The sequence below is a fragment of the Coregonus clupeaformis genome, chromosome 12 (genome assembly GCF_020615455.1).
Source record: "Coregonus clupeaformis isolate EN_2021a chromosome 12, ASM2061545v1, whole genome shotgun sequence".
Lineage (NCBI taxonomy): Eukaryota > Metazoa > Chordata > Actinopteri > Salmoniformes > Salmonidae > Coregonus > Coregonus clupeaformis.
Window position 1 is genome coordinate 16,462,443 of NC_059203.1, and position 22,420 is coordinate 16,484,862.

Here is a 22,420-nt window from a genome sequence, read left to right on the forward strand (position 1 = left end):
TATACCCTGTGCTTTTAAGGTGCAAGATGCAGTTATTCTTCAAAGCAATTAGTAGACTGTCCTCCAGTCTCAGTGTCATAACCATTTTACTGATACATAAAACATATCTACTTACTCTCTGTAATAATATATCTAATAACATTTGAAATCTGATTTAAATAAATTTGTTTGAAATAAATCAGCTGTAAAAAAACAAAAAAATATATATATACAAATATTTCCCCCAAATAATATACATTATGAAAAGTACACGTTATAATCTATAGTTCTTTATTTACTTCTGCAGATAACATATATGACAATCATGCTTTTTCATATAACACCATCTAAAGACATTTATTATATATTTTACATACAATATTTTACATTAGGCCCATGAAACAGTTAGAAATATACAAAACAAGATTCTTTGACTAGACAGTGTATCTATGACGTCATTATTATACTATTATTTGTTATTGTCATTTATTATTTTTACATTTCAGAAAGATATGTGCTTTAGTTTCTGAGATAATCATATTATTGCAGAAAACAGCAAATAATATCAGATTTTTCAACATTTAGACTAAAACCTGGTCATACGGACGTTCACAGTTACATGTATTACACAGTAGAGTTTTACAACATCATTTAAGACAGAAAACTGCATGTATGGTAACTTTATACAAAATCCATTGCACATTTTTAGTTGTATAATCTTTGCAGAGAATAAAATGACTCATTTAAACCAGATCCCGGTCACTTGCAGCTGCCATAGAAGCAAACTAGCTTTATCCTTATAGAAATACAACCTTGATCATTTGTGGAATTAATATATAATCGGACTATATATATATATATATATATATATATATATTGAAAAACAACTTTATAATTCATGTTTCCTTTTTTTTTACTAACAAAAAAAGGTATAATTTCAGTAGTAATATTGGCCTATGGTTTCAGACCAGGTTAAACTGTGGTCCATCTCTAAGGTTTCTCTCTCAGAACCTGACATTGGAAACCTGCAGAGTCAGACTAGGCTTGGACTAGAATGGCTGACTAACAACTGACGAGTGGCTCTCGTCTCGGTAGTTTCATCAGATCATTTGGTCACTTTTTCACGACTGATCCTGAGGTCTGGACTGGACTGGGTTGTTAGAAGGGATTGGCAGGCAGTCACTGCTCAAATGCTGCCTATGTGATAATAATGCTTATCTGCAGTGGTGGGATGTTCGGGATGCCTCTCATGTCAATAGGTTGGTAATCTTGGCATTTTCACATGCGTATGATTTTTTTGTCCATCTCACCCTTACGTAGAAAACGTCCTACAAATGATTCTAAAAAAAAAAAAACGTTTCAGACGCATACAAAGTTATTGTTCTTTAGAAAACAAAGATACAATTTAACAGTCTCTCGTACGTAATGTTAATCTGCGTTTTGTAATAGTTACGCTGAACGGGATGATTTGAGGTCCATACTGGCCTTGTGCTTTTCAAAGGTTGCCCCGGATAATAAGTAAGGGTAAAATAGTGGTAAAAACGGCAGGGTCTCGGAAAGGAGTGATAATATTATATACATAGATGTGGTATTTTGGCCTTGCAGGTTGCACTTTCCCATAATGGTCATTGCTTATAATTGGTCAATATTCAATTCCACTATGCAACTTCCTTATTGCTTTTATTTGACTACTTACTGTAATACATTCCATTAATTTTTCTGTATTTCTTTCAAATACAAACACATGGATTATAATCTATATCTTACCTTTTTACAATAATTGTATTTTTAATAGATTAATTAAGTAAATATCTTAAATTAGCACGGTAGTGTTGAATCACATTGGGCCTCCAAATTTAAATTATAATTCAAATTACAGTAATTTTCTAGGTAACAATTTTAGAAATACTAAAATGTTTGCATATGAAATAGAAACGTTCACAATAACAGCCGGGTAGTTTGTCTTTCTGAAATACTAACTATCTTGTTTTCTTTTTACAAACGAACGAAAAGAAAAGAAAAGTACATTGTAATCAGGTTGGTCACATGTTTCCCCTGGAGGTAGGTGATTAGATATCAGACATCAAAGTCCTTTTTTTGCATCTCAAATGACACCCTATTCCCTATGTAGTGCACTACTTTTGACCAGGGCCCATATGGAATACTACCCATATGGAATACTACCCATATGAAATAGTACCCATATGGAATACTACCCATATGAAATACTACCCATATGGAATACTACCCATATGAAATACTACCCATATGGAATACTACCCATATGAAATACTACCCATATGAAATACTACCCATATGGAATACTACCCATATGGAATACTACCCATATGAAATACTACCCATATGGAATACTACCCATATGGAATAATACCCATATGGAATAATACCCATATGAAATACTACCCATATGGAATACTACCCATATGGAATACTACCCATATGAAATACTACCCACATGCAATACTACCCATATGGAATACTACCCACATGGAATACTACCCATATGGAATACTACCCATATGAAATACTACCCACATGGAATACTACCCATATGGAATACTACCCATATGAAATACTACCCACATGGAATACTACCCATATGGAATACTACCCATATGAAATACTACCCATATGGAATACTACCCATATGGAATAATACCCATATGAAATACTACCCATATGGAATACTACCCATATGGAATACTACCCATATGAAATACTACCCATATGGAATACTACCCATATGGAATACTACCCATATGAAATACTACCCATATGGAATACTACCCATATGGAATACTACCCATACGGGCCCTGGTCAAACGTAGTGCACTACATAGAGAATACAGTGCCATTTGGGACGAATCCCTTGGTTGCGCTTCACCTTGATTACGTTGTTTTCTGCAGAGAGTTGGCCTCGGAGACGGGCAGGGGTTCAGATGTAACGTGGTTTAAATGTAAGCCTCTTCAGTGGCTGGGGCCAGGTTCTCTGCTTCTGCTGCAGTCTGCTCAGGGCCGTTCTCCTGGCGTTCTCCTTTCACCATCACCGGGGGCTGGATCATTATCCGCAGACGCTGCAATGTGTAAGAGAACGATACATTCAAAATACGACAGCTGTGCTGACATCTTTAGGCATTGTTGGCAGTGAGTTACAACTTTACCATGCTATCTGCAGACGCTGCAACGAAACCATATGTTTCTAAAAACATCAGTCCGCTTGCTGACATCTGTAGCCCTTTTCTGCAGTCAAATGACCTAGTGGCCTCATGGGTGGAATATTATTAATATTTTTCATTATTTAATAATGAATAAACATTATTTCAAAAAAGCCGCCAAAAATCCGGTGTTTCTATGTCAAATGGTTTTGTTATATTTCAGTCTTCTGTGATGTACTGTATATAAAGTGTAATATTGGGAGGAAAACTCAAAATTGAATACACTTCAACTCTATATCTGACATGGTACAGGTGTCTTCTTTTTTTAAAGCCCATAACCATGTGTGTGAAGTGTGTACTTCTGTTTCAAAGTAGATTTGTTTAAGACTACCAAGAAACACTCTGTGTGACCCTGATTTAGCCCACTGCAGTAAATTAAGCTTTCGCATTGCTGCCATCGAAAATCTTGCTAAACATTGTATAATGCACTAGATAGCTAGCTGGCTCAGTGTCTGCGAGAACCAGCCTCCGTCTGCTGCTTGGCACATACTAATCAAGGAACTGATTGCTACAATTTAGGCAATCAAGACTCCACTGACTGACACAAAGGGGCTGACAGCTGCTCATCTCGTTACAAGTGATGACCGCAGCGCTCCATCCTTGACAACACCCAAACCAACAATTACTGATCAGTCTTTCACTGACCGGCCTCATATTCCTCTCTATGACCTTTTCAACTGAACGTCTATGTCTATGTCTATTTCTTAGTATGTGTATGTTCACAGACAGATATTTGGACGGGATCTGACAACCTTATTCCACCCATTCCTGTGAAAATACACATAAAGGAATATGTTAAATCAATAAATTGATGGCCAATAGGTACGTCTCTGTCTCTGTCTCTGTCTCTGTCTCTGTCTCTGTCTCTGTCTAGTTTTATGTCTCTGTCTCCATCTCTGTCTCTGTCTATGTCTATGTCTATGTCTGTGTCCATGTCTCTGTTTCCATCTCTGTCTAGTTTTCTGTCTCTGTCTCTGTCTCTGTCTAGTTTTATGTCTCTGTCTCTGTCTCTGTCTCTGTCTCTGTCTCTGTCTCTGTCTCTGTCTCTGTCCCTGTCTCTGTCTCTGTCTCTCTGTCCCTGTCTCTGTCCCTGTCTCTGTCCCTGTCTCTGTCCCTGTCTCTGTCTCTGTCTCTGTCTCTGTCTCTGTCTCTGTCTCTCTGTCTCTGTCTCTCTGTCTCTGTCTCTGTCTCTGTCTCTGTCTCTGTCTCTGTCTCTGTCTCTGTCCATGTCTCTGTTTCCGTCTCTGTCTAGTTTTCTGTCTATGTCTCTGTCTCTGTCTCTGTCTCTGTCTAGTTTTATGTCTATGTCTCTGTCCCTGTCTCTGTCTCTGTCTCTGTCTCTGTCTCTGTCTCTGTCTAGTTTTATGTGTATGTCTCTGTCTCTCTCTGTCTCTGTCTAGTTTTCTGTCTCTGTCTCTGTCTCTGTCTCTGTCTAGTTTTATGTCTCTGTCTCTGTCTCTGTCTCTGTCTCTGTCTCTGTCTCTGTCTCTGTCTAGTTTTATGTGTATGTCTCTGTCTCTCTCTGTCTCTGTCTAGTTTTATGTCTCTGTCTCTGTCTCTGTCTCTGTCTCTGTCTCTGTCTCTGTCTAGTTTAATGTGTATGTCTCTGTCTCTCTCTGTCTCTGTCTAGTTGTATGTCTCTGTCTCTCTCTGTCTCTGTCTAGTTTTATGTCTCTGTCTCTGTCTCTGTCTCTGTCTCTGTCTAGTTTTATGTGTATGTCTCTGTCTCTCTCTGTCTCTGTCTAGTTTTATGTCTCTGTCTCTGTCTCTGCCTCTGTCTCTGCCTCTGTCTCTGCCTCTGTCTCTGCCTCTGTCTCTGCCTCTGTCTCTGTCTCTGTCTATGTCTAGTTTTATGTGTATGTCTCTGTCTCTGTCTCTGTCTCTGTCTCTGTCTCTGCCTCTGTCTCTGCCTCTGCCTCTGTCTCTGCCTCTGTCTCTGTCTATGTCTAGTTTTATGTGTATGTCTCTGTCTCTGTCTCTGTCTCTGTCTATGTCTAGTTTTATGTGTATGTCTCTGTCTCTGTCTCTGTCTCTGTCTCTGTCTCTGTCTCTGTCTCTGTCTCTGTCTAGTTTTATGTGTATGTCTCTGTCTCTCTCTGTCTCTGTCTAGTTTTATGTCTCTGTCTCTGTCTCTGTCTCTGTCTCTGTCTCTGTCTCTGTCTCTGTCTAGTTTTATGTGTATGTCTCTGTCTCTCTCTGTCTCTGTCTAGTTTTATGTCTCTGTCTCTGTCTCTGCCTCTGTCTCTGCCTCTGTCTCTGTCTCTGCCTCTGTCTCTGTCTATGTCTAGTTTTATGTGTATGTCTCTGTCTCTGTCTCTGTCTCTGTCTCTGTCTCTGTCTCTGTCTCTGTCTCTGTCTCTGTCTATGTCTAGTTTTATGTGTATGTCTCTGTCTCTGTCTCTGTCTCTGTCTCTGTCTCTGTCTAGTTTTCTGTCTCTTTCTCTGTCTCTCTGTCTCTGTCTCTGTCTCTGTCTATGTCTAGTTTTATGTGTATGTCTCTGTCTCTGTCTCTGTCTCTGTCTCTGTCTCTGTCTCTGTCTCTGTCTCTGTCTCTGTCTAGTTTTCTGTCTCTTTCTCTTTCTCTGTCTCTCTGTCTCTGTCTCTGTCTCTGTCTCTGTCTCTGTCTCTGTCTAGTTTTCTGTCTCTTTCTCTGTCTCTGTCTCTGTCTCTGTCTCTGTCTCTGTCTCTGTCTCTCTGTCTCTCTGTCTCTGTCTCTGTCTAGTTTTCGTTCTCTGTCTCTCTGTCTCTGTCTCTGTCTCTGTCTCTGTCTCTGTCTCTGTCTCTGTCTCTGTCTCTGTCTAGTTCTATATGTATACCAATGCCTAAGTCTAAAAATTCTAAACAAAAAACTACATTTTAAGGTAGAAGTAGGGATTGGTCTGAAGCCGAAAAAGAAACTAAATTCACATGAACTCCACAATGCACCCATGCTCTACCAAGGGTTTCCAGCACACAGCTTTGACCTACTACAGTAGCTATGTTGGTCTACTGTACTTCAAACTATGTGTATGCAGGTTGCTTAGGATTCAAACCTTTTCAAACATCCTAATTTATACTATTAGAGGAGGTGATCCCACAATAATGTGATTTGTACCGCAAACAAGTTAAAGTATTGGATTCTTCACACACCACACTAAATCCATTCCACTACCTTTTCAAACTTTTTTTAATTATACAGGTATGAAAGCATAGTGGTGGGTGCATCACGTTATGCCCATCATGTTATGGGTATGCTTGTAATCGTTAAAGACTGGGGAGTTTTTCAGGATGAAAAAAAAGAAACAGAAAGGAGCCAAGCACACGCAAACTCCTAGAGGAAATACCTGGTTCAGTCTGCTTTCCACCAGACACTGGGAGACTAGAGGAAACCCTGGTTCAGTCTGCTTTCCACCAGACTCTGGGAGACTAGAGGAAAACCTGGTTCAGTCTGCTTTCCACCAGACACTGGGAGACTAGAGGAAACCCTGGTTCAATCTGCTTTCCACCAGACACTGGGAGACTAGAGGAAAACCTGGTTCAGTCTGCTTTCCACCAGACACTGGGAGACTAGAGGAAAACCTGGTTCCGTCTGCTTTCCACCAGACACTGGGAGACTAGAGGAAAACCTGGTTCAGTCTGCTTTCCACCAGACACTGGGAGACTAGAGGAAACCCTGGTTCAGTCTGCTTTCCACCAGACACTGGGAGACTAGAGGAAAACCTGGTTCAGTCTGCTGTCCACCAGACACTGGGAGACTAGAGGAAAACCTGGTTCAGTCTGCTTTCCACCAGACACTGGGAGACTAGAGGAAAACCTGGTTCAGTCTGCTTTCCACCAGACACTGGGAGACTAGAGGAAAACCTGGTTCAGTCTGCTTTCCACCAGACACTGGGAGACTAGAGGAAAACCTGGTTCAGTCTGCTTTCCACCAGACACTGGGAGACTAGAGGAAAACCTGGTTCAGTCTGCTTTCCACCAGACACTGGGAGACTAGAGGAAAACCTGGTTCAGTCTGCTTTCCACCAGACACTGGGAGACTAGAGGAAAACCTGGTTCAGTCTGCTTTCCACCAGACACTGGGAGACTAGAGGAAAACCTGGTTCAGTCTGCTTTCCACCAGACACTGGGAGACTAGAGGAAAACCTGGTTCAGTCTGCTTTCCACCAGACACTGGGAGACTAGAGGAAAACCTGGTTCAGTCTGCTTTCCACCAGACACTGGGAGACTAGAGGAAAACCTGGTTCAGTCTGCTTTCCACCAGACACTGGGAGACTAGAGGAAAACCTGGTTCAGTCTGCTTTCCACCAGACACTGGGAGACTAGAGGAAAACCTGGTTCAGTCTGCTTTCCACCAGACACTGGGAGACTAGAGGAAAACCTGGTTCAGTCTGCTTTCCACCAGACACTGGGAGACTAGAGGAAAACCTGGTTCAGTCTGCTTTCCACCAGACACTGGGAGACTAGAGGAAAACCTGGTTCAGTCTGCTTTCCACCAGACACTGGGAGACTAGAGGAAAACCTGGTTCAGTCTGCTTTCCACCAGACACTGGGAGACTAGAGGAAAACCTGGTTCAGTCTGCTTTCCACCAGACACTGGGAGACTAGAGGAAAACCTGGTTCAGTCTGCTTTCCACCAGACACTGGGAGACTAGAGGGAATACCTGGTTCAGTCTGCTTTCCACCAGACACTGGGAGACTAGAGGAAAACCTGGTTCAGTCTGCTTTCCACCAGACACTGGGAGACTAGAGGAAGACCTGGTTCAGTCTGCTTTCCACCAGACACTGGGAGACTAGAGGAAAACCTGGTTCAGTCTGCTTTCCACCAGACACTGGGAGACTAGAGGAAAACCTGGTTCACTCTGCTTTCCACCAGACACTGGGAGACTAGAGGAAAACCTGGTCCAGTCTGCTTTCCACCAGACACTGGGAGACTAGAGGAAAACCTGGTTCACTCTGCTTTCCACCAGACACTGGGAGACTAGAGGAAAACCTGGTCCAGTCTGCTTTCCACCAGACACTGGGAGACTAGAGGAAAACCTGGTTCAGTCTGCTTTCCACCAGACACTGGGAGACTAGAGGAAAACCTGGTCCAGTCTGCTTTCCACCAGACACTGGGAGACTAGAGGAAAACCTGGTCCAGTCTGCTTTCCACCAGACACTGGGAGACTAGAGGAAAACCTGGTTCAGTCTGCTTTCCACCAGACACTGGGAGACTAGAGGAAAACCTGGTTCAGTCTGCTTTCCACCAGACACTGGGAGACTAGAGGAAAACCTGGTTCAGTCTGCTTTCCACCAGACACTGGGAGACTAGAGGAAAACCTGGTTCAGTCTGCTTTCCACCAGACACTGGGAGACTAGAGGAAAACCTGGTTCAGTCTGCTTTCCACCAGACACTGGGAGCTGAATTCCCCTTTCAGCAGGACAATAACCTCTGGCAATGATCAAAGACCAAGAATTTTGAAAAAAAATAATGGGCAAATGTTGCACAATCTAGGTGTGGAAAGCTCTTAGAGACTTACTCAGAAATACTCACACCTGTAATCGCTGCCAAAGGTGATTCTATCATGTATTGACTCAGGGGTGTGAATACTTATGTAAATTCGATATTTCTGCATTTCATTTTCAATAAATGTGCTAACATTTCTAAAAACATGTTTTCACTTTGTCATTATGGGGTATTGTGTGTAGATGGGTGAGAGAGAAAAATATATTTAATCCATTTTGAATTCAGGCTGGAACACAACAAAATGTGGAATAAGTCAAGGGGTGTGACTACTTTCTGAAGGCACTGTATTTGTCTGTCTGAGTCTGTCCAAGTCTAAGACATAATGCTCGAGCCATGACGCTCAAGACATAACGGGCAACATTTGCTGTCCTCAAACTTTGCTTCTACTGTGTCTGTGAGAATGCAACGATTATTTATGCGGATTAAGATCAAAACAGTAATCGCCAGCAGCAATATTCCAAACTTGTTTTGGATTAAGTGCCTTCCCATTTATTTAAAATACTACAAAATCCTACAGCTTGGGAAGCAAGCCCCCAAACTCTCAGCTGCAGGCCATTTGTCCTTCGAGACGGATCTCTTTCTGAGACACATGATATGGTTATTTCTTTATCTGAATATACAGCATGTGAGACAGTATGTGAGCTCTTGCAACGCCAGGATAGTGGGTTCGATTCCCGGGAAAACAATAAATGTATGCATGCATGACTAAGTTGCTTTGGATAAAAGTGTCTGCTAAAAAGCTCCTCCTTACTTTTTAAAGTATTTACTAATGACCTATGTGTCTACGTACTCAACCATTCAAAAGTTTGGGATCTCTTAGAAATGTCCTTGTTTTCGAACAAGAAAAGCAAAAAAAATGTGTCCATTAAAATAACATCGAATTGATCAGAAATACAGTGTAGACATTGTTAATGTTGTAAATGGCTATTGTAGCTGGAAACAGCTGATTTTTTATGGAATATCTACATAGGCGTACAGAGGCCCATTATCAGCAACCATCAGTCCTGTGTTCCAATGGCACATTGTGTTTGCTAATCCAAGTTTATCATTTAAAAAAAGGCTAATTGATCATTAGAAAACCCTTTTGCAATTATGTTAGCACAACTGAAAACTGTTGTGCTGATTAAAGAAGCAATAAACTGGCCTTCTTGAGACGTGTTGGGTATCTGGAGGATCAGCAATTGTGGGTTCGATTATAGCCTCAAAATGGCCAGAAACAAATAATTTTCTTCTGAAACTCGTCAGTCTATTCTTGTTCTGAGAAATGAAGGCTATTCCATGCGAGAAATTGCCAAGAAACTGAAGATCTCGTACAACGCTGTGTACTACTCCCTTCACAGAACAGCGTAATCTGTCTCTAACCAGAATAGAAAGAGGAGTGGGAGGCCCCGGTGCACATCTGAGCAAGAGGACAAATACATTAGAGTGTCTAGTTTGAGAAACAGACGCCTCACAGGTCCACAACTGGCAACTTCATTAAATAGTACCCACAAAACACCAGTCTCAACGTCAATAGCTAAGAGGCGACTCCGGGATGCTGACCTTCTAGGCAGAGTTGCAAAGAAAAAGCCATATCTCAGACTGGCCAATAAAAATAAAAGATTAAAGATGGGAAAAAGAACACAGACACTGGACAGAGGAAGATTGGAAAAAGGTGTTATGGACAGACGAATCAAAGTTTGAGGTGTTCGGATCACAAAGAAGAACATTTGTGAGACGCAGAGCAAATGAAAAGATGCTGGAGGAGTGCTTGATGCCATCTGTCAAGCATGGTGGAGGCAATGTGATGGTCTGGGGGTGCTTTGGTGGTGGTAAAGTGGGAGATTTGTACAGGGTAAAAGGGATCTTGAAGAAGGAAGGCTATCACTCCATTTTGCAACACCATGCCATACCCTGTGGACAGCGCTTGATTGGAGCCAATTTCCTCCTACAACAGGACAATGACCCAAAGCACAGCTCCAAATTATGCAAGACCTGTTTAGGGAAGAAGCAGTCAGCTGGTATTCTGTCTATAATGGAGTGGCCAGCACAGTCACCGGACCTCAATCCTATTGAGCTGTTGTGGGAGCAGCTTGACCGTATAGTACGTAAGAAGTGCCCATCAAGCCAATCCAACTTGTGGGAGGTGCTTCAGGAAGCATGGGGTAAAATCTCTTCAGATTACCTCAACAAATTGACAACTAGAATGCCAAAGGTCTGCAAGGCTGTAATTGCTGCAAATGGAGGATTCTTTGACGAAAGCAAAGTTTGAAGGACACAATTATTATTTCAATTAAAAATCATTATTTCTAACCTTGTCAATGACTAAATTTCCTGTTCATTTTTCTATATTTCCTATTCAAACTAATTTCATGTATGTTTTCATGGAAAACAAGGACATTTCTAAGTGACCCCAAACTTTTGAACAGTAGTGTAATGATGTCATGTCATAATAGTGTGAGGACCGAGGTAGTTATGAGATAATTGGTTTTGGGGCATGAAGTCTACATTCCTTATGTCAAAGGAGATTAGTGATGTTTAGGGTCGTGTGATTGATGGACAGGATATAATGACCTGGGGCAAAGGGTAATAACAACAGAGAAAGGGAGTGCCAGATGTATGTGAAAGGAAGATAACTAAGGGTATATAAGGGAGAGTGAATCTTTGTTCGATAGTTGGAAACAGCAAAAGGCAAAGCTCTGTCCATTGTTGTCTCTAACCCGGTACCGATTAATAAAACATTTGCATTAACTTTCTACAAAGTGTCCAACTACATTCTTACATCTTTGATTACTTGAACACCCGAGAAACTCGTCATAACATGTAGTGTATGCTGTTGACTCAACACCATACACGTCAGCTTCTACAGCGAGTGAAATCACTGCAACACTTTACAAAGAGCTGCAGTCAGTTTCAGAATGGGTGGCAAGAAATCAATTAGTCCTAAATATTTCAAAAACTAAATGCATTGTATTTGGGACAAATCATTCACTAAACCCTAAACTTCAACTAAATATTGTAATGAATAATGTGGAAATTGAGCAAGTTGAGGAGACTAAACTGCTTGGAGTAACCTTGGATTGTAAACTGTCATGGTCGAAACATATTGAAGCAACAGTAGCTAAGATGGGGAGAGGTCTGTCCATAATAAAGCGCTGCTCTGCCTTCTTAAAAACGCTATCAAAAAGGCAGGTCCTACAGGCCCTAGTTTTGTCGCACCTGGACTACTGTCCAGTCGTGTTGTCAGGTGCCACAAAGAGGGACTTAGGAAAATTACTATTGGCCTAGAACAGGGCAGCACGGCTGACCCTTAAATATACACAGAGAGCTTATATTAATAATATGCATGTCAATCTCTCCTGGCTCAAAGTAGAGGAAAGATTAAACAGACAGCTCGGTGCAGTCAACATGTCAATACCTCTCACAAATACAAGTAGTGTCTACTAGCATACAGCTCAGACACCCATGCATACCCCACAAGACATGCCACCAGAGGTCTCTTCACAGTCCCCAAGTCCAGAACAGACTATGGGATGCGCACAGTATTACATGGAGCCATGACTACATGGAACTCTATTCCACATCAGGTAACTGATGCAAGCAGTAGAATCAGATTTTAAAAAACTGATAAAAATACACCTTATGGAACAGCGGGGACTGTGAAGAGACACACACACACACAGTTACAGACACACACATACACATACGCATGCTAACACACGCACTCTACAAACACGTACACATGGATTTAGTGTTGAATGGATGTAGTAGAGACTGAGGGTACACACTTAATGTGTTGAGATATCTGTTGTGAAATGTACTGTAATGTTTTTAAAATTGCATAACTGCCTTAATTTTGCTGGACCCCAGGAAGAGTAGCTGCTGCCTTGGCAGGAACTAATGGGGAGCCATAATAAATACAAATACAATATATATATATATATATATATATAGTGATTGGCAGCAGCTGAGGAAGAAAGAAGAAGATGTCCATACCTCTTTGTAATCCCCCTTGAGGTTGAGGAACATGTAGATCATGTATCCAGGTATCAGGAGCATGGAGGACAGGGCCATGCACCAGCCCACTCCCTGGCCCCAGGCGGGGAACACATAGTTGTTCATGGTGAGAGGAACCATCTGGACAGCACTGAACAGGAAAACTCCCTGGAAGAGAAGACAGAAGAACAACCTATTGGAAACCAGACACCTAGGTATTTGTAGTTGTCCACATATTCTAAGTCAGACCCGTGGAGAGTAGTGATTCTAGTCGGGCGGGCGGGTGCAAGCAGCGTTCGATTGAAGAGCATGCATTTAGTTTTACTAGCGTTTAAGAGCAGTTGGAGGTCACGGAAGGAGTGTTGTATGGCATTGAAGCTCGTTTGGAGGTTTGTTAACACAGTGTCCAATGAAGGGCCAGATGTATACAAAATGGTGTCGTCTGCATAGAGGTGGATCTGAGAGTCACCAGCAGCAAGAGCGACATCATTGATATACACAGAGAATAGAGTCGGCCCGAGAATTGAACCCTGTGGCACCCCCATAGAGACTGCCAGAGGTCCAGACAACAGGCCCTCCGATTTGGCACATTGAACTCTATCTGAGAAGTAGTTGGTGAACCAGGTGAGGCAGTCATTTGAGAAACCAAGGCTATTAAGTCTGCCAATTAGAATGCGGTGATTGACAGAGTCAAAAGCCTTGGCCAGGTCGATGAAGACGGCTGCACAGTACTGTCTATTATCGATCGTGGTTATAATATCGTTTAGGACCTTGAGCGTGGCTGAGGTGCACCCATGACCAGCTCGGAAACCAGATTGCATAGCGGAGAAGGTACGGTGGGATTCGAAATGGTCTGTGATCTGTTTGTTAACTAGGCTTTCAAATACTTTCGAAAGGAAGGGCAGGATTGATATAGGTCTGTAACAGTTTGGATCTAGAGTGTCACCCCCTTTGAAGAGGGGGATGACCGCCTACATGTACAACCTCAACCTCAACTACCTCGTACCCCTGCACATTGACTCAGTACCGCTACTGCTTCTAGCTTCATTATTGTTATTTTATTGTGTTACTATTTCCTTTTTTATTTTAGCTAATTTTCTTACTTTTTAACTCTGCATTGTTGGGAAAGGGCTCGTAAGTCAGCATTTCACGGTAAAGTCTACACCTGTTGTATTCGGCACATGTGACAAATACAATTTCATTTGATTTGATTTGACCAAGGTTGCAGGAATATGGAGAGTTGTTAATGACAAAAATATGTTGTATAGTTTGTTCTTTATTTTTGGCACTAACAGCCCTCCATACAATAACACCAGACAGTTGTATACATTGTGGTAGTTGACCAAAATTCATGATTTGACATTGATTTGTAGTGCTATGCTTTAAGAGTGTAGAGAGAAGAAAGACTGAGACAGGGGAAGAGATATAGAGAGAGAAGGAGAGAGGGGGGAGGAAGAGAGAGAGGAGAGAGAAGGAGGAAGAGAGAGAGGAGGACGGAGGGGGAGGAAGGGAGAGAAGGAGAGAGGGGAAGAGAGAGAGAAGGAGAGAGAGGAGGAAGCGAGAGAGAAGGAGAGAGAGAAGGAGAGGGGGGAAGAGAGAGGGGGATGAAGAGAGAGAGAGAAGGAGAGAGAGGGGGAGGAAGAGAGAGAGAAGGAGAGAGAGGGGAGGAAGAGAGAGAGAAGGAGAGAGGGGGGAGGAAGAGAGAGAGGAAGATAGAGAGGGGAGGAAGAGAGAGAATGAGAGAGAGAGGGGGAGGAAGAGAGAGAGAAGGAGAGGAAGAGAGAGAGAGGAGAGAGGGGGAGGAAGAGAGAGAGGTGGAGAGAGGGAGGAAGAGAGAGAGAGGAGGAGAGAGAGGGGGAGGAAGAGGGAGAGAAGGAGAGAGAGGGGAGGAAGAGAGAGAGAAGGAGAGAGGGGGAGGAAGAGAGAGAGAAGGAGAGAGAGAGGGAAGAGAGAGAGAATGAGAGAGGAAGAGAGAGAGGAAGAGAGAGAGAAGGAGAGAGAGGAAGAGAGAGAGAGAGAGAGAGAGAGGAAGAGAGAGAGAGAGGGGGAGGAAGAGAGAGAGGAAGAGAGAGAGAAGGAGAGAGAGGAAGAGAGAGAGAGAGAGGGAGAGAGGAAGAGAGAGAGCGAGAGAGAGAGAGAGAGAGAGAGAGAGAGAGAGAGAGAGAGAGAGAGAGGAAGAGAGAGAGCGAGAGAGAGAGAGAGAGAGAGAGAGAGAGAGAGAGAGAGAGAGAGAGAGAGAGAGAGAGAGAGAGAGAGAAGGAGAGACAGGAAGAGAGAGAGAGTACTTACAGCCACAATAAGAGGGGTGAACACGACCCAACAGAGCTTCCACCACAGGCAGGGCTTGTGGCCAATCATCTCCTCAATGTTGGCAAGGAACTTATCGGCACCTGCAACATATACAAGACATTGTAGGTCAAATGTCCTATGATTGAAGACAAGAAGCTGCACTCACTGGAAGCAGTCTTTAGATATGGAATTTTGTAGCAGTATCGGAAGCCCAGCACCCAAACCTTTTACCCAAAGACTATTACGTTGAGCAGACCCAAAGACTATTACATTGAGAAGACCCACAGACTATTACGTTGAGCAGACCCAAAGACTATTACATTGAGCAGACCCAAAGACTATTACATTGAGCAGACCCAAAGACTATTACGTTGAGCAGACCCAAAGACTATTACGTTGAGCAGACCCAAAGACTATTACATTGAGCAGACCCAAAGACTAGTACGTTGAGCAGACCCAAAGACTATTACGTTGAGCAGACCCAAAGACTATTACATTGAGCAGACCCAAAGACTATTACGTTGAGCAGACCCAAAGACTATTACATTGAGCAGACCCAAAGACTATTACATTGAGCAGACCCAAAGACTAGTACGTTGAGCAGACCCAAAGACTATTACGTTGAGCAGACCCAAAGACTATTACGTTGAGCAGACCCAAAGACTATTACGTTGAGCAGACCCAAAGACTATTACATTGAGCAGACCCAAAGACTAGTACATTGAGCAGACCCAAAGACTATTACATTGAGCAGACCCAAAGACTAGTACATTGAGCAGACCCACAGACTATTACGTTGAGCAGACCCAAAGACTATTATGTTGAGCGGACCCCAATACTTTTGCACACAGACTATTGAGTTGCGCTGGACAATTCTTTACACATCAGTCTGAAGACATGGTCATCAACGTCAGGTTAGTGATGTCACCATAGCACTAACAGGAAGTGATGTCACTGACTCACCGTAGAACCAGGATATGGAGACGCACTCGAAGAAAACCAGGAAGAGCAGGCACATTCCGCTGGCAGAGTAGTAGTCAAACAGCTTGAACACATAAAGCCCACCCTATTGGAAGAGGCAGAGAATAGAACAGAATAGGAGAGGAGAGTCGTTAGAGACACAATCACTTGTTTCCTCGTTTATATACAACTCTTTGTTTTCATAATTTGGCCTCACAAAGAGCTGTGACATAGGACTGGTGGCATAGAACTGGTGGTGGCATAGAAGTGGTGGCATAGAACTGGTGGCATAGAACTGGTGGTGGCATAGAACTGGTGGTGGCATAGAACTGGTGGTATAGAACTGGTGGCATAGAACTGGTGGCATAGAACTGGTGGCATAAAACTGGTGGTGGCATAGAACTGGTGGTGTTATAGAACTGGTGGCATAGAACTGGTGGCATAGAACTGGTGGTGGCATAGAACTGGTGGCATAGAACTGGTGGTTTAGAACTGGTGGTGGCATAGAACTGGTGGTGGCATAGAACTGGTGGCATAGAACTGGTGGCATAGAACTGGTGGTGGCATAGAACTGGTGGTGGCATAGAACTGGTGGTATAGAACTGGTGTCATAGAACTGGTGGTATAGAACTGGTGGCATAGAACTAGTGGTGGCATAGAACTGGTGGTATAGAACTGGTGTCATAGAACTGGTGGTATAGAACTGGTGGCATAGAACTGGTGGTGGCATAGAACTGGTGTTGGCATAGAACTGGTGGCGTAGAACTGGTGGCATAGAACTGGTGGGGGCATAGAACTGGTGGCGTAGAACTGGTGGTGGCATAGAACTGGTGGCGTAGAACTGGTGTCATAGAACTGGTGGTGGCATAGAACTGGTGGTATAGAACTGGTGTCATAGAACTGGTGGTGGCATAGAACTGGTGGGGGCATAGAACTGGTGGCGTAGAACTGGTGGCATAGAACTGGTGGTGGCATAGAACTGGTGGGGTAGAACTGGTGGTGGCATAGAACTGGTGGCGTAGAACTGGTGGTGGCATAGAACTGGTGGCGTAGAACTGGTTGCATAGAACTGGTGGCATAGAACTGGTGGGGGCATAGAACTGGTGGCGTAGAACTGGTGGTGGCATAGAACTGGTGGCATTAAACTGGTGGCGGCATAGAACTGGTGGTGGCATAGAACTGGTGGCGTAGAACTGGTGGTGGCATAGAACTGGTGGCATAGAACTGGTCTTAAGCATAACAACGAAGACTAGGTACATTGTGGAGAATCTTCGCAAGTGTGTGCAGAGAGAGGCAGAAAGATACCAGCAAGTCAGGGAGGGATGGGGGGATACAGGATAGAAGATAGAACCAATCTGATGTGATGTAGCCTATGTGCTTGCCTGCCTAGCTGCCTGATTGCGTGCCTGGGAGGTTCAGGGCTAGGAGGCTCATGGCTGGGACGTTCAGGGCTGGGACGTTCAGGGCTGGGACGTTCAGGGCTGGGACGTTCAGGGCTGGGAAGTTCAGGGCCGGGAAGTTCAGGGCCGGGACGTTCAGGGCTGGGAAGTTCAGGGCTGGGAAGTTCAGGGCTGGGACGTTCAGGGATGGGAAGTTCAGGGCTGGGAGGTTCAGGGATGGGACGTTCAGGGCTGGGAGGTTCAGGGATGGGACGTTCAGGGCTGGGAGGTTCAGGGCTGGGAGGTTCAGGGCTCTGGAGCCCAGCTCTAGTACAGGGTGGACTGGAACTGCAGAGCTGAACAACTGATTAGGCCGATTGATTCAATCCAAGAAGAATGCAGACATGAATCTCCAGTGACAGATGTGATGATGCTGTGAAGAGCGGTGCAATGGGGTGGGTAGTGTTTCATACAAGCAGGGGACTAGAGGGGTGACTTGGAGCGTTCAGTGATTGGTCAGTGGCCACGCTACATCAGTGAGTAGACGACGGTTTAGGAGGAGAGTTCTGGACCTTAGAGTTTGGGATGTGGAGCTTGAGAAGACATCATCGTTTTCCCCTGGCTTGATCCTGTGAAAGAGCCCAGGGGGGGAAGAGGGAGCTCGTGGATGAATGAGTTAGAATGACGCGGTAGACTGACTACATTACGTCATCTGATCAGATACAGGAATGGATTTCAACACAACTTATTAAAGTAATATTATTGTACTGAGGGAAAATGAACACGGACTTAAAGATGATATAGAGTGGCTTGCGAAAGTATTCACCCCCCCCTTGGCATTTTCCCTATTTTGTTGCCTTACAACCTGGAATTAAAATTGATTTTTGGGGGGTTTGTATCATTTGATTTACACGACATGCCTACCACTTTGAAGATGCCATTTTTTTGAGCATGCATAACTATTTACCCCCCCCAAAGTCAATACTTTGTAGAGCCACCTTTTGCAGCAATTACAGCTGCAAGTCGCTCGGGGTATGTCTTTATAAGCTTGGCACATCTAGCCACTGGGATTTTTGCCCATTCTTCAAGGCAAAACTGCTCCAGCTCCTTCAAGTTGGATGGGTTCCGCTGGTGTACAGCAATCTTTAAGTCATACCACAGATTCTCAATTGGATTGAGGTCTGGGCTTTGACTAGGCCATTCCAAGACATTTCAATGTTTCCCCTTAAACCACTCGAGTGTTGCTTTAGCAGTATGCTTAGGGTCATTGTCCTGCTGGAAGGTGAACCTCCATCCCAGTCTCAAATCTCTGGAAGACTGAAACAGGTTTCCCTCAAAAATGTATTTAGCGTCATCCATCATTCCTTTAATTCTGACCAGTTTCCCAGTCCCTGCCGATGAAAAACATCCCCACAGCATGATGCTGCCACCACCATGCTTCACTGTGGGGATGGTGTTCTCGGGGTGATGAGAGGTGTTGGGTTTGTGCCAGACATAGTGTTTTCCTTGATGGCCAAAAAGCTCAATTTTAGTCTCATCTGACCAGAGTACATTACACAGATAAAGTTTAAGTACATCTATCTAACTGATAGATAAACACAGATAAAGTTAACTACACTGCCATTACATCACAATACAAGTGAACCCAGTTACCTCAAGTGAACCACGACAGAGCACTTTTTCCCCCCTATACAATACACCATGAAGACCAATCCCAGCTGGCAATATCTGGCATGGGACATTAGTGACATCATTTTCTGGTTGAAATCTGGTTTTCTGGCTGAAGCAATGTCCAGACAACAAGATAAAGACGTATTTGTGTGTGTGTGCCGTACCTGTGTGTGTGTGTGTGCCGTACCTGTGTGTGTGTGTGTACCGTACCTGTGTGTGTGTGTGTACCGTACCTGTGTGATGTTGGACAGGCCGATGATATAAGACACCAGGCAGACGGCAGCGATGAAGAGTTCTCTTCTTCCTCTCAGAGCCCTGGGGAACTCATCCACCAACGCAGTGATGAACCCCTCCACCGTGCAGAACTACACAGAAGATAACGATATTAGATAACCCAGCAAACTGGGAACATTCCAAGAACATTAGCTAAGATTCCCATTAAGTTCTAGTTAGGGTTTTTATCTAACGTTAGGATGATAACATCCCAAAAAAACATTCAAAGAATGTTTTAGATAACAATCTGAATTTTTTTTTTTAAATGTAATTAAATGTCATCAGAACGTTATCCTAACATTCACTAAACTGTTGTGCACAACATCTGTAAAAACCACCACAGAACATTCCCCAAACGTTCTCATTAGGTTTCCAGGTAACGTAATAACACAAACAGACTAAATATGTTCTGGGAACATTCTTACAACATCAGTCGAATGTTTTATACAAACATTGTATAATCATCATCACAACTGAACAGTTTTTGTGTTATGAGAACATTTGACGCAACGTAACAAATGTTCTGGGAACTTTCACAGAACCAATTTTGGTTTGCTGGGAATACTGTACCTCCACAGTACACTACTACACAACACATTAGATAATACTATTCCTCCACAGTACACTACTACAGGGATATACTACAAAGCAGATTCAATGAGTTGGTCAGCTAACTTTGATAAGCAACCAGAAATAACTATTGATTTTATGGTTAATTAAAAAAGCTAAGCGTTTGTTGAATCAATTAGATTATGTCTATTTCAAATTTATCTTTCTGAAAAATTAAAATGTAAGTTAGCTGGCTAACTCCTTGATCCTCCTTTGCAGTATACCCCTTAGGTTAGATACATTAGATCAGTGCTCGACTTGAACTGAATTCCTGCACCTGACGTGTTCTACTGCTTAAGTTCCTGCACCTCTTGTAGAATATTAGCCAAAACGTATTGCAATCCTTTAGCTCAACCAAGTCAAGCACTGCATTGGATGGATAATACTACTGTACATCCATGGTCCAACACAACACAACAACACAACACAACACAGGACAACACAACACATCACAATACAGGACAACACAACACAACAACACAACACACACAGGACAACACAACACATCACAATACAGGACAACACAACACAACAACAGAACAAAGGACAACACAACACATCACAATACAGGACAACACAACACAACACAACAACACAACACAGGACAACACAACACATCACAATACAGGACAACACAACACAACAACACATCACAATACAGGACAACACAACACAACAACACAGGACAAAACAACACAACAACACAGGACAAAACAACACAACAACACAGAACAACACAACAACACAGGACAACACAACACAGGAACTCCAAATGGCTGTTGTTCCCTCACCTGACTGTCGATTCCCAGCATCAGCAGCATAGAGAAGAACAGTATCGCCCAAAGAGGAGAGATCGGCAGCTGGGTTACTGCCTCTGGGTAGGCCAAGAACGCCAAGCCTGGACCTGCAACACAACACGGACAGGCAGTCAGAGACGGGATATGACAACCTTATACCTCCCGGTCCTGTTTAAAATACACATATAGGATAGTGTTTTAAAAAACTCACTTAAATGGCTCATATGTATGGTTGCAAGGATTTGCTCTAAGGACCGGTTTCCTTCCTGGACCCAGATTAAGCCTAATCCTGGCATGTTCAATGAGAACCTACGGTACTACGGTACCATTGCTATGTGTTCCGGTAAATCACTTGATGGCTCGTAGGTATAGGCAATTTATTCATTTATATAGCATACGCTGCGTTTACACGGGCAGTACAATACCTCCAATTCAGAATGGTTGGTCAGATGTGACCAGTATGGACTTTATATTCTACATAAAGGATCGGAGGTGTTATAAAACTTGTATTATTGAAAAGGCTTCTGGAGCGTTCTCTCTAAAGCTCCACCAATCTGTCTTCCATTACCTCGGTCCTCACGGTGCGTGTTGGGTAGCCACTAGTTACCACAGCCATGAAATCATGGCTAAACCTCTCCTATTTCAAAAATGTATCTTCTTAAAATCTGATTTTTTAAACCAACCCCCCGAGTCGATTTTCCGAAGCCCCGCAAGCTTCAACTACGTTTTCCTCTACGACCCCCACAAGCGTCACGGGACTCGTCTGAAGTCGGTACATCCGATCTGCCAACTTTTGTCTGTAGCGTCTGAACGGTTTGGGCTACACACTAATATGACCTCTCTGTGGAAAGGTGTGATTCTCGCGAACACGTACATGTCTAGGATGCGTACATTTTGCTCTAGGACGCCCACAAGCTTCACAAGACTATCCTGAAGGTAGCCTGTTACCGGTTAAAAAAACTAATGGAAGCATATTTGGAGATAGTTTAGTGCCTAAAATAAGGGGTAAAAAAATAAATGTATATAATAATAATAATTGATATATACACTACCGTTCAAAAATTTGAGATCACTTAGAAATGTCCTTGTTTTCGAAAGAAAAGCATTTTTTTTGTCCATTAAAATAACATCAAATTGATCAGAAATACTGTCACGGTTTCGGCCGAGGCTGCCTCTCTTCCTTGTTCGGGAAGGCTTCGGCGTTCGTTGTCTCCGGAATACTAGCTGCCACCGTTGTATGTTTCATGTTCGTTTGCTTTTGTCTGTTTGTTGTGACACCTGTTTCTCGTTTAGCGTAATTAGTGTCTTATAAGTTTCTCGTTGTGTTTGTCTAGTGTTGTGTGTTATTGAATATTTTGCTGTCGTTGTGTTGCTTGTTTGTTGCATTCTCGCTCGGTTGAGCTGCACTCCACTACGTTGGAACGTTTTTCGCACATGTTTAGTGCGCCGTTATTTTGTCGCCTTCGTGCGTAATTTCGCCTTCGGGCACGTGTGTTCATATTTTCCTTGTTGGAAATATTACTAAAGTCTTTTGGACTATACTTCGGTGTCCTGCGCTTGATTCCACCACTACACCCACCTACAGCACGCTTGACAAATACAGTGTAGACACATGTTGTAAATGGCTATTGTTGCTGGAAACGGGTGATTTTTAATGGAATATCTACATAGGCGTACAGAGGCCCATTATCAGAAACCATCAGCCCTGTGTTCCAATGGCACGTTGTGTTTGCTAATCCAAGTTTATCATTTTAAAAGGCTAATTGA

The 22,420-nt window shown here is 43.2% G+C and overlaps 1 protein-coding gene across 1 annotated transcript in view; it reads right to left on the reverse strand.

Moving 5' to 3' along the window:
- Nucleotides 1-259: 259 nt before the first annotated feature.
- Nucleotides 260-22,420, reverse strand: part of slc6a1b (solute carrier family 6 member 1b) — a 36,085-nt gene continuing 13,924 nt past the window's right edge. The window contains exons 10-15 of the mRNA XM_041891856.2: nt 20,648-20,760; nt 19,208-19,339; nt 15,928-16,030; nt 14,965-15,065; nt 12,676-12,843; nt 260-3,074 (exon numbers count right to left, since the gene is read on the reverse strand). Coding sequence (XP_041747790.1) covers nt 2,952-3,074; nt 12,676-12,843; nt 14,965-15,065; nt 15,928-16,030; nt 19,208-19,339; nt 20,648-20,760 — 740 coding nt within the window. The 3' untranslated portion in view covers nt 260-2,951. The remainder of the gene's footprint in view (nt 3,075-12,675; nt 12,844-14,964; nt 15,066-15,927; nt 16,031-19,207; nt 19,340-20,647; nt 20,761-22,420) is intronic.